Source organism: Hemiscyllium ocellatum, chromosome X, assembly GCF_020745735.1.
Source record: "Hemiscyllium ocellatum isolate sHemOce1 chromosome X, sHemOce1.pat.X.cur, whole genome shotgun sequence".
NCBI classification, from domain to species: domain Eukaryota; kingdom Metazoa; phylum Chordata; class Chondrichthyes; order Orectolobiformes; family Hemiscylliidae; genus Hemiscyllium; species Hemiscyllium ocellatum.
In genome coordinates, this window is record NC_083453.1 from 23,352,426 (window position 1) to 23,364,546 (window position 12,121).

General features: G+C 45.3%; 1 protein-coding gene across 1 annotated transcript in view; it reads right to left on the reverse strand.

Annotated features, from left to right (window-relative positions):
• LOC132805837 (signal transducer and activator of transcription 1-like) overlaps positions 1 to 12,121 on the reverse strand; it is a 70,110-nt gene that overhangs the window by 8,126 nt on the left and 49,863 nt on the right. Inside the window, exons 18-21 of the mRNA XM_060821141.1 lie at positions 11,299 to 11,446; positions 2,671 to 2,810; positions 1,133 to 1,321; positions 444 to 495 (exon numbers count right to left, since the gene is read on the reverse strand). Coding sequence (XP_060677124.1) covers positions 444 to 495; positions 1,133 to 1,321; positions 2,671 to 2,810; positions 11,299 to 11,446 — 529 coding nt within the window. The remainder of the gene's footprint in view (positions 1 to 443; positions 496 to 1,132; positions 1,322 to 2,670; positions 2,811 to 11,298; positions 11,447 to 12,121) is intronic.

Below are 12,121 nucleotides of genomic sequence, written 5' to 3' on the forward strand. Positions count from 1 at the left end.
TTTTACGTACATCATTTGTATCAGAGTTGAATTAAGGGCTTGACATGAACTGCAAAATGCATGAGTAAACCAGAACTTTTAGTTCGAAACTATGCTACATGCACAGGTGCACAATACGGCAGCATTTGCACATAACGAATGTCTCCATTTTCAGAGTTCTAATGCCACTGACAAAACCCCTTCAACACCCTCCCACTATGCTGTTCTTTCAGGAATAGTCTCAGAAGTGACATAACACCAGGTTATAGTCCAACAGGTTTATTTAAAATCACAAGCTTTCAAAGCGCTGCCCCTTCGTCAGGTCATTTGTTTGACTATAACCTGATGTCCTGTGACCTCTGACCTTGCCACCCCAGTCCACATCATTTATAAAAATATTGACTTCCCAAGATTTCTGATCATGACGTAAATGCACAGAGTTATAGGCACAATGGTAAACTCACCTTTCTGATACCACGATTAAACGGGTTTTCAAGTATTTGTTGTTTTTAAAACCTGCAGAAAAAGCACAAGACATTTGTAAGAGAATTATGACAATTCCCAATTTCACAAAGGAAAGCAAATTTGGGTTTATAGTGGGGAGAGTGATTTAATTTCTGCAGTACCTACAGATTCAGGGAATTCAAGGGTTCCCAAGTCAAGTTGGTTTCTTCGGCATTTTAGTACATGTTTTGTGATATATTAATGTTACAGGACAACTTTACTCAAATGTGAGAGCAAGCGCGAGAGATGGAGAGAGCGAGCGCGGGTAGAGAGAGAGCGAGAGCGAGAGAGAAAGAAAGAAAGCATGAGAGATAGAGAGAGTGCGAGAGAGCGCACGAGAGAGAGAGAGAGAGAGAGAGAGAGAGAGAGAGAGAGAGAGCATGAGAGCATGAATGAGAGAGAGTGAGAGTGAGAGTCCAACTGACATCCAGAGCCAAAACAGATTGATATGATTAAGTCATTTTTAAAAGAAATCTTAAATTTTCAAAATCTTTACCAATTGAGCTTTTGATAAATAAACATCCCTTAACAGTCTTAAGGAACACAGACAGTTGTTCAAAAAGTTATATTTTGCCATTCTCAATGGCCTGGAATACAGTTCTCCTTGAATGTGGCACTCAAGTTATCGTTGACCCCTGGACTGAAATACCTGCTTCAGAGTTTAAGTAATATTTTCCAAATGCCTCATCCTTGGGAATATCTGGGTACAGATACAGCAGAGGGTGTTCTGGGACATTCTCATCTGCCATCACTTTATAAAAGCGAAGGATTTCCGCAAGAGGAATGTTAGCCAGGTGAGCCTTGGTGTATGGTTCCACTGATCGGATTTTGAAGTCCCCTATAAGAGCAAGAAACAAACCATTATCAAGCAAAGCCAAAAATACATTCCAAAATTGTCAGAAGAATCCCTTTAACCTACTCCTGAAAACAAATAACAGTTATTGCAACAATCTTGCTGAAACAAGATCAGTTTGGAAAACTGGAGTCCAGAAATAGATCCATACACAATTTACCAATAGTAAATTCTGAGGCACTCTTGTTGCAGGATATAAAGCTGTGCCAAATACTCTCATTTTAAACAGGAACAATAGGACTTCCAGGGAGAAGTGTTAAGATTCGAGTCATTAACTCGGTTTGGCTCTTCACAGATGCTGTTAGACCCAAGTATTTTTAACATCTTCAATTTTTATTTCAGAAATCCAGCATCCACAGTATCTTGTTTTTACAAATAGACTATAGTCAAACTTACATTTTCAAATTAGATTATAGCAGCAAAAGTACAAACAGTTTTGCAGTCTTAGAAAGAACAAAGAATACAGTGTAACTTGCCCTCCTTTTAACTACAGCAAAGATGGAGGGAGGAGAAAGAGCTTTGTGGCACCAAAGTGGATCTCAGGAAGAAACAGTTTAGGAAGAGGAAGAGGAAACGCTGGAGCAGCAGAGACCAGAGTATCATTAGGCAAGTGATGCAGGAAGAGGTTCCCCAGCTATTAGAGAAGTGTTTCACAAATTCAAACTAGGGTCATCCAGTTCAATGTAAATCAATGCTAAGCTCCTGTGGGATTTACAGAAGCAGCAATAAACTCTGCAGCACTATAGGCCCAAGCAGGTCGTGCGGATCCCTAAACACACTCATATATTTATGCAGCATCAAAATGTGTGATATTAAAAGATATAGAAAGTTCACTCAAGGCAATGTTGATCCTTCTTTTAGCAAGAATAATTCCGGAGACATATCCAACCACCATTACCACAGCGATCAATTTTCATGGGAAAGCTCTCTATTAGAAGGGTGAACAGATGTGTGTGTTGTGGTTGATTTCCACACCCAATGTCAGAATTCTATGCATGCAGTTTATTTGTGTTCCCCTTAAACGAGAAGGTTTGGCTGCCGGTCAAAAAAATAACGATATGCTGGGATTCAAATCAGGAACTGGGAAAGGGGCTTGTGCTTTGACATTGACTGGAAATGTAAATTGATTAAATTGGTCTGCGTAAGCCCTAAGCAGCTAAACTGACTTATTCTGAAATTTAAACAAAAGACCTTCCAGTTCATTTGAAGAAATGAATCCACTTAATAAAAGCAGAAGTAAAATGACAATGATAGAAGAACAACCCCATCCCCATCCCCATCCTACTTCGTAGACAAGAGAGATTGTCCGATTTACTGCCCCATTGATTGTTTACCATTTGGTAAATGTTCCACCCATGAGAAGGTTATGCCACCATCCTTGCAGCTCTCACTGAAGCGAAGCAGAAAAGTCCCAGTTGGCTTCCTTTTCAACAAACTGCGTTCTCTCTTCTTGCTCAAAAATCCAATAATGTTCCTAGAGATCAAGATTACATAAAGCAACAACAGCCACTTTAAAACACATTGTTTCCTAGTTTTAAATAAATTTACAAATTACCCTACATGAATTGCTCAGTCAATATAATATAGGCTGTTGTCCACTGAAGATTTGGAATTCTAGAATAACATGTATGACTTAACCCTGGCAATAACATGGTGGCACAGTAGGAAGGACTGGACTCTCAAGCTCTACGTTTTTGACAGCACATACTCTCTCAGTTAGACTGGCAGGACTTCCCAAAGAGAAAACACCCACCTGATTCCACTTCACCAAGCAGCTTGGAATATTATGCAAGTCAGGATAGCCTTCCCAGCCAAATGTACATTTTCGCAAGAGGAGCACTCCAGTCAAGACAGAACAGGACTGGAACACATTTCCTCACGTTGTGATTCTAATCAAATATTTAGCTCCCAATCATCTTATTCCACGTTTGCCATTGGCAAATGCTGGTTCAGAGGGCAGACTGAGTATAACATCAAATTCCAGTAAAACTGGGCAGCACAGTGGTTAGCACTGTTGCCTCACAGTGCCAGAGACCCGGGTTCAATTCCCGCCTCAGGCAACTGTCTGTGTGGAGTTTGCACATTCTCCCCGTGTCTGTGTGGGTTTCCTCCGGGTGCTCCGGTTTCCTCCCACACTCCAAAAATGTGCAGGTTAGGTGAATTGGCCATGCTAAATTGCCCGTAGTGTTAGGTGAAGGGGCAGATATAGGGGAATGCTAGGTGTGTTGCTCTTCGGAGGGTCAGTGTGGACTTGTTGGGCCGAAGGGCCTGTTTCTACACTGTAAGTAATCTAAAGTAAAGTAATCTAATAAAAATAACTCACTTCTAAGAGGTATACATAAAAGTTTCTCTCCTATTTTTCTTCACTAATCTACAGAACCCTCGGTTTTAGGGAATAACATCCTCCCTACACCAACAGGGGCGAGATGTTAAAACTACAGCTTTGTGTAAATTGTTTCCTCAACATCAGGCTGGTTGAACCAGACTTGTCAGATGTTCAACTTCAAATAGTTCTAACTGTCAACATTAGCACAACTGAACTGAATGTTACATTGAAGGGAGGCACTAAGTATCTGTTGCATCAAATATAAAACCACAATGTACACATCTCCACTGATGAGAAAGTACTGATTGGACAAGGTCAGCCAGGTGGACCTCATAGAATGAGTTCTCTGATTGGGGCTGTTAATATGGTCCAATCAAGGAGCCCTGGCTGACAGATAAATAAGTGTGTCAACAATAAATAAATAACTAGGAGTGTTGGGGTTCTATTCACGCTAGGAGCTGACCAGGTCAGGGTCATTTACTATGCACATGTAAATGAAGGATGACTTGGTAATGGGAAACTGGCCCTCATGGAGTGATTTCAGCGTGGAGAGAAAAACACATCCTCAAAAGAGAGATTTGCTCACAGCAGTTGTCTTTGAGTATGGGGAAGCATTTCTGGCATCATGCCACTCCGTTCGGAAAACTTGACTCGTTTGAACCTGCTGAAGCATGGGCCCAGTATGTGGGCAAATGACACTGAGGCAGACAAAAAGCAATGAATAACTCTCCTAACAGCATAGGAACCCACAGGTTTCAAGTACTAGGAGCCTAACTTTCCCTGAGGCACCAGATACTAAAACCTTTCAAGAGGTGACACATTTAGCTAAGGAACCATGTCAAGAGTGTGGTGCTGGAAAAGTACAGCAAGTCAGGCAACATCCAAGGAACAGGAGAATCAATGTTTTGGGCATGAGCCCTTCATCTGAGAACCAGGGAATCCGTGTCAGGATTTGTGACGAGGTTAAGACGTGTGATTTTGGCTCAATCCTGAATGAGATGCTGAGACACTGTTTGGTATATGGGATTAATGATGTAACCATGTAAAAGCACCTACTAGCTGAAGTCCAACTGGACTTCAAACAGACATTACAACTGGCTTTATCATTGGAAAATGCAGCAAGTGGAGCCTATGAGTTACCGGGTGTGCCAATGGAAGTGAATACCCTCGCCAGGCTGACTGAACTTGGAGAACACCACTTGAGGGAAGGCAATTGCATCGCCTCACTCAGGACATATCCTGAACAGAGGGACTCTAGGCCAGCCCAAAGCAAAGCCCCAAAACAAAGCAAATCCTCAGCCAAATGGTGAAAACTTTCTTTGGGATCCAGGCCAGCAAGCCATTGTAGATAGCCAAAGAGGCCGACTAGGCCTGAATTGAGCAAGAGAACTCATAGGCTGGTATCCAGGAAAGTGCACATCCTGTAAAAATCCACTTACATCTGGTCTGGAAAAGTGAAGTTACCCAGCAACAACCAAATCAGAGCCAATCAAAATAAACGTCTGGTTAAATGGTGTCCCGGTTCTAATGGAGGTTGATACCGGTGCGGCTGTATCAGTGATCGCAGAACCAGTCTTCAGCAAAATTCGCTCTGGACACCAACCCTTAATTTTGTGTAAGACCTTGGCTGGACTGAGAACCTATACCGGGGAACCTTACAGATTAAGGGTCCAACTTTGGTTCCGGTCTCTTATGGGAAGCAGCTGGTTCAGTTACCACTGATTGTAGTAAAACGCTGGGGCCTAAGCCTGATGGGGAGAAATTGGTGGAAATAGTCACCTAGATTGGCTCAACAATTTTCAATTAAAAATCAGCTGCCTGAGTGAAAAACTAATTTAATACCTGAACATTTCTCAGGTCTAGGAACGATCAAAAGGAGCCAAGGCCACCTTGCAATGTTGACCAAGAAACAATTCTGTAAGGCCTGCCCTGTACCATTTTACCTTACAGGCAAAAGTAGAGGCAGAAATCAGGTGGCTGAAAAGCGAAGGAATCATAAAACCAGCCCAGTCCGTGGAATGAGCAGCACTGGTTGGACCGATTTTGAAGCCCAACAGATCGGTTCACCCTCGTGGGGATTTTAAACAAACAGGAAACCGTGTTTCACAGCTGGATAAGTACCCAATCCCTCACACAGAAGGCTTCTACACAAAACTGGCGGGGGGGGGGGGGGGCTGTCCTTCACAAAGCTGGTGATGAGATAAGGATGCCCAGAAGTATGCTACAATTAGTTTTTTTAAAAATTCATTCATGGGTTGAGGGCCTTGCTGGCTTGGCCGGTATTTATTGCCCAAAGGGCAGCCACATTGCTATGGGTGTGGAGTCACATGTAGGCAAAACCAGGGAAGGATGCCAGTTTCCGCCCTTAAAAGGGCATTAGTGAACCAGGTGAGTTTTTCTGACAATTGACAAGAGTTTCATGGTCATTAGACTCTTAATTCAAGACTTCTTTTTGTTGAATTCAAAAACCACCATCCGCCATGGTAGGACTCAAATTAACACAGTCTCTAGATTAACAGTCAAGCAATGATACCACTATGCCATCATGTACTCAATGGTTTGTACCAATATACGAGACTGCCATTTGGGGTGTCATCAGCCTGTGCCATTTTCCAGCAGACCACGGAGAACCTTCTACAAGGTCTACCCCAGGTCGCCATTTATCTGAATATTTGCTAATAACTGGGAAGTCAGGCAGCATCCAAGAAGCAGGAGAATCGACATTTCGGGCATGAGCCCTTCTTCAGGAATAAGGGTGTGCCAAGCAAGCTAAGATAAAAGGTAGGGAGGAGGGACTTGGGGGAGGGGCATTGGAAATGCGATAGGTGGAAGGAGGTTAAGGTGAGGGTGATAGGCCGGAGTGGGGTGGGGGCGGAGAGGTCAGGAAGAAGATTGCAGGTTAGGAAGGTGGTGCTGAGTTTGAGGGTTGGGACTGAGACAAAGTGAGGGGAGGAGAAATCGGAGTTCATCCCTTGTGGTTGGAGGGTTCCCAAGCGGAAGGTGAGGCGCTCTTCCTCCAGCCGTCGTGTTGCTATGGTCTGGTGATGGAGGAGTCCAAGGACCTGCATGTCCTTAGTGGAGTGGGAGGGTGAGTTGAAGTGTTGAGCCACAGGGTGGTTGGGTTGGTTGGTCCGGGTGTCCCAGAGGTGTTCTCTGAAACGTTCCGCAAGTAGGCAGCCTGTCTCCCCAGTATAGAGGAGGCCACATCGGGTGCAGCGGATGCAGTAAATGGTGTGTGTGGAGGTGCAGGTGAATTTGTGGCGGATATGGAAGGATCCCTTGGGGCCTTGGAGGGAAGTAAGGGAGGAGGTGTGGGCGCAAGTTTTGCATTTCTTGTGGTTGCAGGGGAAGGTGCCAGGAGCGGAGGTTGGGTTGGTGGGGGGTGTGGACCTGACTAGGGTGTCACGGAGGGAGTGGTCTTTTCAGAACACTGATAGGGGAGGGGAGGGAAATGTATCTCTGGTAGTGGGATCCGTTTGGAGGTGGCGGAAATGACTGAGGATGGTACGATATATATGGAGGTTGGTGGGGTGGTAAGTGAGGACCAGTGGGGTTCTGTCCTGGTGGCGATTGGAGGGGCGGGGCTCAAGGGCAGAGGAGCGGGAAGTGGAGGAGATGCGGTGGAGAGCATAGTTGACCACGTCTGGGGGGAATTTGCGGTCTTTGAAGAAAGAGGCCATCTGGGCTGTTTGGTATTGGAACTGGTCCTCCTGGGAGCAGATGCGGCGGAGACGAAGGAATTAGGAGTATGGGATGGCGTTTTTACAGGGAGCAGGGTTGGGAGGAGGTGTAGTCTAGGTAGTGTGGGAGTCGGTTGGTTTATAGTAAATGTCCGTGTTGATTCGGTCGCCTGAGATAGAAATGAAGAGGTCTAGGAAGGGGAGGGAGGAGTCTGAAACGGTCCAGGTAAATTTGAGGTCGGGGTGGAAGGTGTTAGTACAGTGGATGAACTGTTCAACCTCCTCGTGGGAGCACGAAGCAGCGCCGATGTAGCAGAGGAAAAGGTGGGGGTGGTGCCAGTGTAGCTGCAGAGGATGGAACACTGGCAACATTTTCTACCAACAACACATTTTCAGCTCTGATCTCCAGCATCTGCAGTCCTCACTTCCTCCTAATAACCGGGAAGACCAATAAAGTGCATTTAGAGAATTTGGACAGAATGCTTCTACATTTCCCCAAGGCTGGTGTGCGCCTTGGGATGGAAAAATGTATTCCAGGCACCCTAAGTGGGCTACAGAGTCGGCAAGAGCAGGTTACATCTATTGCAAGATAAAGTGAGGGCGATCAAAGGTGCCGTGGCTCCCACATCTGTGCGAAGCTTAGGTCTTTCCTTGGGTTGGTGAATTATTACAGAAAAATTAGACATAATCTGCCCTTCATCATGACACCCTTTCATTTGATATTGAAAATGGGTCAGCCTTTGAAATAGTCTCATAGCCATGATGTAACCTTTAGGGAAGTGAAGGAGCAGCTAGTGTTGGTCCAAGGTCCAAGTGATCCAAAGTGCGATGTGCTGACATTCCATACGTCCCCGTATCTTATCAGGGAAGTGTTGGCTCATGGCATCCCAGTGGAGAGGAACACCCGATACCAAACGCTTCCTGGACTTTGGTTGACGCTGAACAAATTTACGAGCAGATCAAGAAGCAAAGTTTGGCGGTCATCTTTGGTGTGAGGAAGTTCCACCAACACCTTTATGGATGTTAATTTGTAATAGTAACGGACCACAAACCCCTGCTAGGGCTACTGAAAGAGGACAGGGCAGTGCTGCCCATGGCTTCAAGTCAAATTCAGCAGTGGGCTCATATTTGGACCGTGTACAATTACACGTTGGAACACCGTCCAGGAGTAAAAAATGAGGTCTGCAGATGCTGGAGATCACAGCTGAAAATGTGTTGCTGGTTAAAGCACAGCAGGTTAGGCAGCATCCAAGGAACAGGAAATTCGACGTTTCGGGCATAAGCCCTTCATCAGGAATGAGGAGAGGGTGCCAGGCAGGCTAAGATAAAAGGTAGGGAGGAGGGACTTGGGGGAGGGGCGATGGAAATGTGATAGGTGGAAGGAGGTCAAGGTGAGGGTGATAGGCCGGAGTGGAGTGGGGGCAGGGAAGTCAGGAAGAAGATTGCAGGTTAGGAGGGTGGTGCTGAGTTGAGGGAACTGACTGAGACAAGGTGGGGGGAGGGGAAATGAGGAAACTGGAGAAATCTGAGTTCATTCCTTGTGGTTGGAGGGTTCCCAGGCGGAAGATGAGGTGCTCCTCCTCCAGCTGTCGTGTTGTTATGTTCTGCCGGTGGAGGTGTCCAAGGACCTGCATGTCCTCGGTGGAGTGGGAGGGAGAGTTAAAGTGTTGAGCCATGGGGTGGTTGGGTTGGTTGGTCCGGGCGTCCCAGAGGTGTTGGTCAAGTGGCAAATGCAGATGCCTTGAGCCATTGGTGGATACCGCCAACGGAAGAGTCCATTCTGGTTTTAAACTTTCTGGACACTCTTCCAGTCACCACTGACAATATCAGACTGTGGACACAAAGATCCCATTCTGGGGAAACAAAAGAGCCATCACAACCAGAATTGAACCTTTCTGGACCACAATAGAGGATGGCAAATTATTATGGGGAGCAAGAGTGATTGTTCTGAGCAAAGGTTGCCGCTTGATACCAGCTGAACGCCACCAGGTCATCCGGGGGTTTCCAAAGTGAAGATGTTGGTGGGAAGTTATGTCTGGTGGCCAGAATTGGATGCAGACATGATGGAGCAGTGCCCAGAGTACCAACAAGGACAAAAATTACAGCTAGCAGTTCCTCCACATTCGTGGGAATGATTGGGTAAACCCTGGATGCCATTATACATCAACTATGCCAGTCCTTTCACGCACTCTATGTTTTGTCATTGTGGATGCCCAGAGTGGTTGGACGGACGTGCATAGAGGTCATTCATCGAAGACAGGTACAACGATTGGAAAGTTGTGAGCATCTTTTGCAATACACAACCTCCCAGAGGTGTTGGTCATAGACAACAAGCCATCATTTATAAGCAAGGGGTTTGAGTATTTTATAAAGTCAAATGACATTTGACATACAAGGACAAATCCATACCATCTATCATCTAATGGTTCAGTGGAAAGAGCAGTCCAAACTTTGAAGTCAGCCTTGAAGAAACAGCCTACCATTTTTCTTGATACCAAACTGTCCCAGTTCCTGTTTGATGATAGGATGACTCCTCACACAATTGGTGGGGGTCAGCTCCAGCAGAGTTTCTATTGGCTGAGGAGGCGGGCATTAGGAACGCCAATGCCAGACACAAGACTCCCCTAACTGAGAGACCATTTACCTCAGGGGAATGAAGTTTGGTGTCAAAACCACGGAATGGCCCTGCGTTGGTATGAAGCATGGTCGACACAAGGTGACCTCCCATGTGACGTACAAAGTTTGGGTAGGAGAGGCGATCCTGAACAAGTATGGACCATATGAAAGATGCAACCTCACAAATGAAGCAGGAGCAAAACAGCCATCAGATCATCTGGTAGGACTGTCAGAACCTGTGGGTTCACCGCCCCATGCCTAGCATTCAAAAAACCTCAGAGGGCAAGATGAACATGGCAGATGTCACAGCGTCAACACTGTTACTACCTGGAGAAGAGGTGGGCTATGGGCTGGTGCGTGGCACAAGTATCCAAGATGTGGATGTGCTGGTACTGGACTGGGGTGGACAAAGTTTTTTTTTAAAAATTACACAACACCAGGTTATAGTCCAACAGGTTTATTTGGAAATACAGGCTTTCAGAGGTCTGAAAGGTTGCACTTCCAAATAAACCTGTTCGACTATAGCCAGTATCCAAGGCAGAGTCAGAGGAACCAGATCTGGTGTGAAAACGCCCCAGGACAAGCTATACGATAAACAACAGGCCTATATTCCCAGACTTACAGTGGGAAGGATGTCATGATTTGGAACAAGGCCAGCCAGGTGGACCTCAACATCGGAGTTCCCTGATTGGGATGGTTAACCTGGTCCAAATAAGGGAGGCCTGACTGACAGATATAAACAGGAGTGTCCGCCGCAGGGAGTGGAGTGGAGTGTATTATTTCCCCCTCCAACTCTATTGATTTAGTTCCTGCCCGCCCCTTCACTTAGACGTGAAGGGCACTGCTTGTCACAGGCCACTCGGGTGTTTCCTTTCTTCCTGGTGGTAGAAACTGAATAAAGATTTGTACACCTTGTGGCTCTCACTGTCTCTCGCATCCACACACACACACATGGGTGCTGAGGAAAAATAAGCATTACCGCAGTTAGGCGGTAGTGTGGGTGTGAAAAGAGAAAAAAAAACAGGCGTCTCATTTTTAAAAAAAAAATAAACAGGAGTGTCTGAAGTTCTGTCCACTCAGAGCTGGCTGGGTCAGTATTACGTACTGTGCACATGTAAACAAAGGGTGACTTGGTGACGGGATACTGGCCTCTGTGGAGTTATTTCAAAGACTATGGCAGCAGAGTGCCCGGCTGAACCACCCCCCCCCCCCCCCCCCCCCCCGCTACCTCTGAACCTGACACTTGTTTTTAAAAATGCCTCAAAAGTATAAGAAAATTAATTAGCCCATTTAAGCAAACGGATGAGAGTACAGCACACAGTGAACTACAATCACCTTACCCATCATTCCAGATATCCTCCAGGTATTTCTTGATGAGCTCGAGGACACCTTGCAACCACAGCCAGAAGGAAAAGTTCTGATTTGGTAAATTCTCCTTGGAAAACCTGGCCCATGTAATGGAACATTCTGCATAGTTCGGTTGAAACCCTAAACACAAGGAGAGGAACACAGACACAAAATTGATAACCTGCTAAATCAGAACAATATTTTGTACTTTTAACTTAAGTGTCATCAATTTTTTTGAAAAAGTTCTACAGCATCAAAGGCAACACAGCTCATTGTGGCTGTCAGCTCGGTCAATTAGCCCCATGACTCTTCCTCATAGTCCCACAATTCTTTTTCCTTTCAAAAAGTTCTCCTTTTGAAGTTTACTGTTGAAATCTTCTTCCACCGCCCTTTCAGGCATTCTATTCCAGATCCTCAACTTACTGCATCAAAAAAAAATCACCTCGTCTCTCCCTCTGGTTCTTTGGGATCTTGAAAAGTCAACCCACTCCCACGTGGTCAGACTCTCCAGCTGTACCAGCAATCGCGTTTAAATTTAAAATCAAAGCCTTAAAAATAAAATTGTAAAAACGCAAGACGACATTAACAGGGAAGTACTTTATATTTGATTTTATACAGGACACACTACAGGGCAGTATACCTGGTAAAAGATATTTGTACGTGAGAGTCTGGACCAATCTTGGATGCTGATCAGTGAATAGCTCACATCAGGAAATAGCCATTATTTCCTTGTTGTATTAGTGCTCTTGTCAGGATGTCACCAGTGATGATCTTTACCCACAGTCCATTAGAAAAGGCTTATTTGATCAGAAGTCA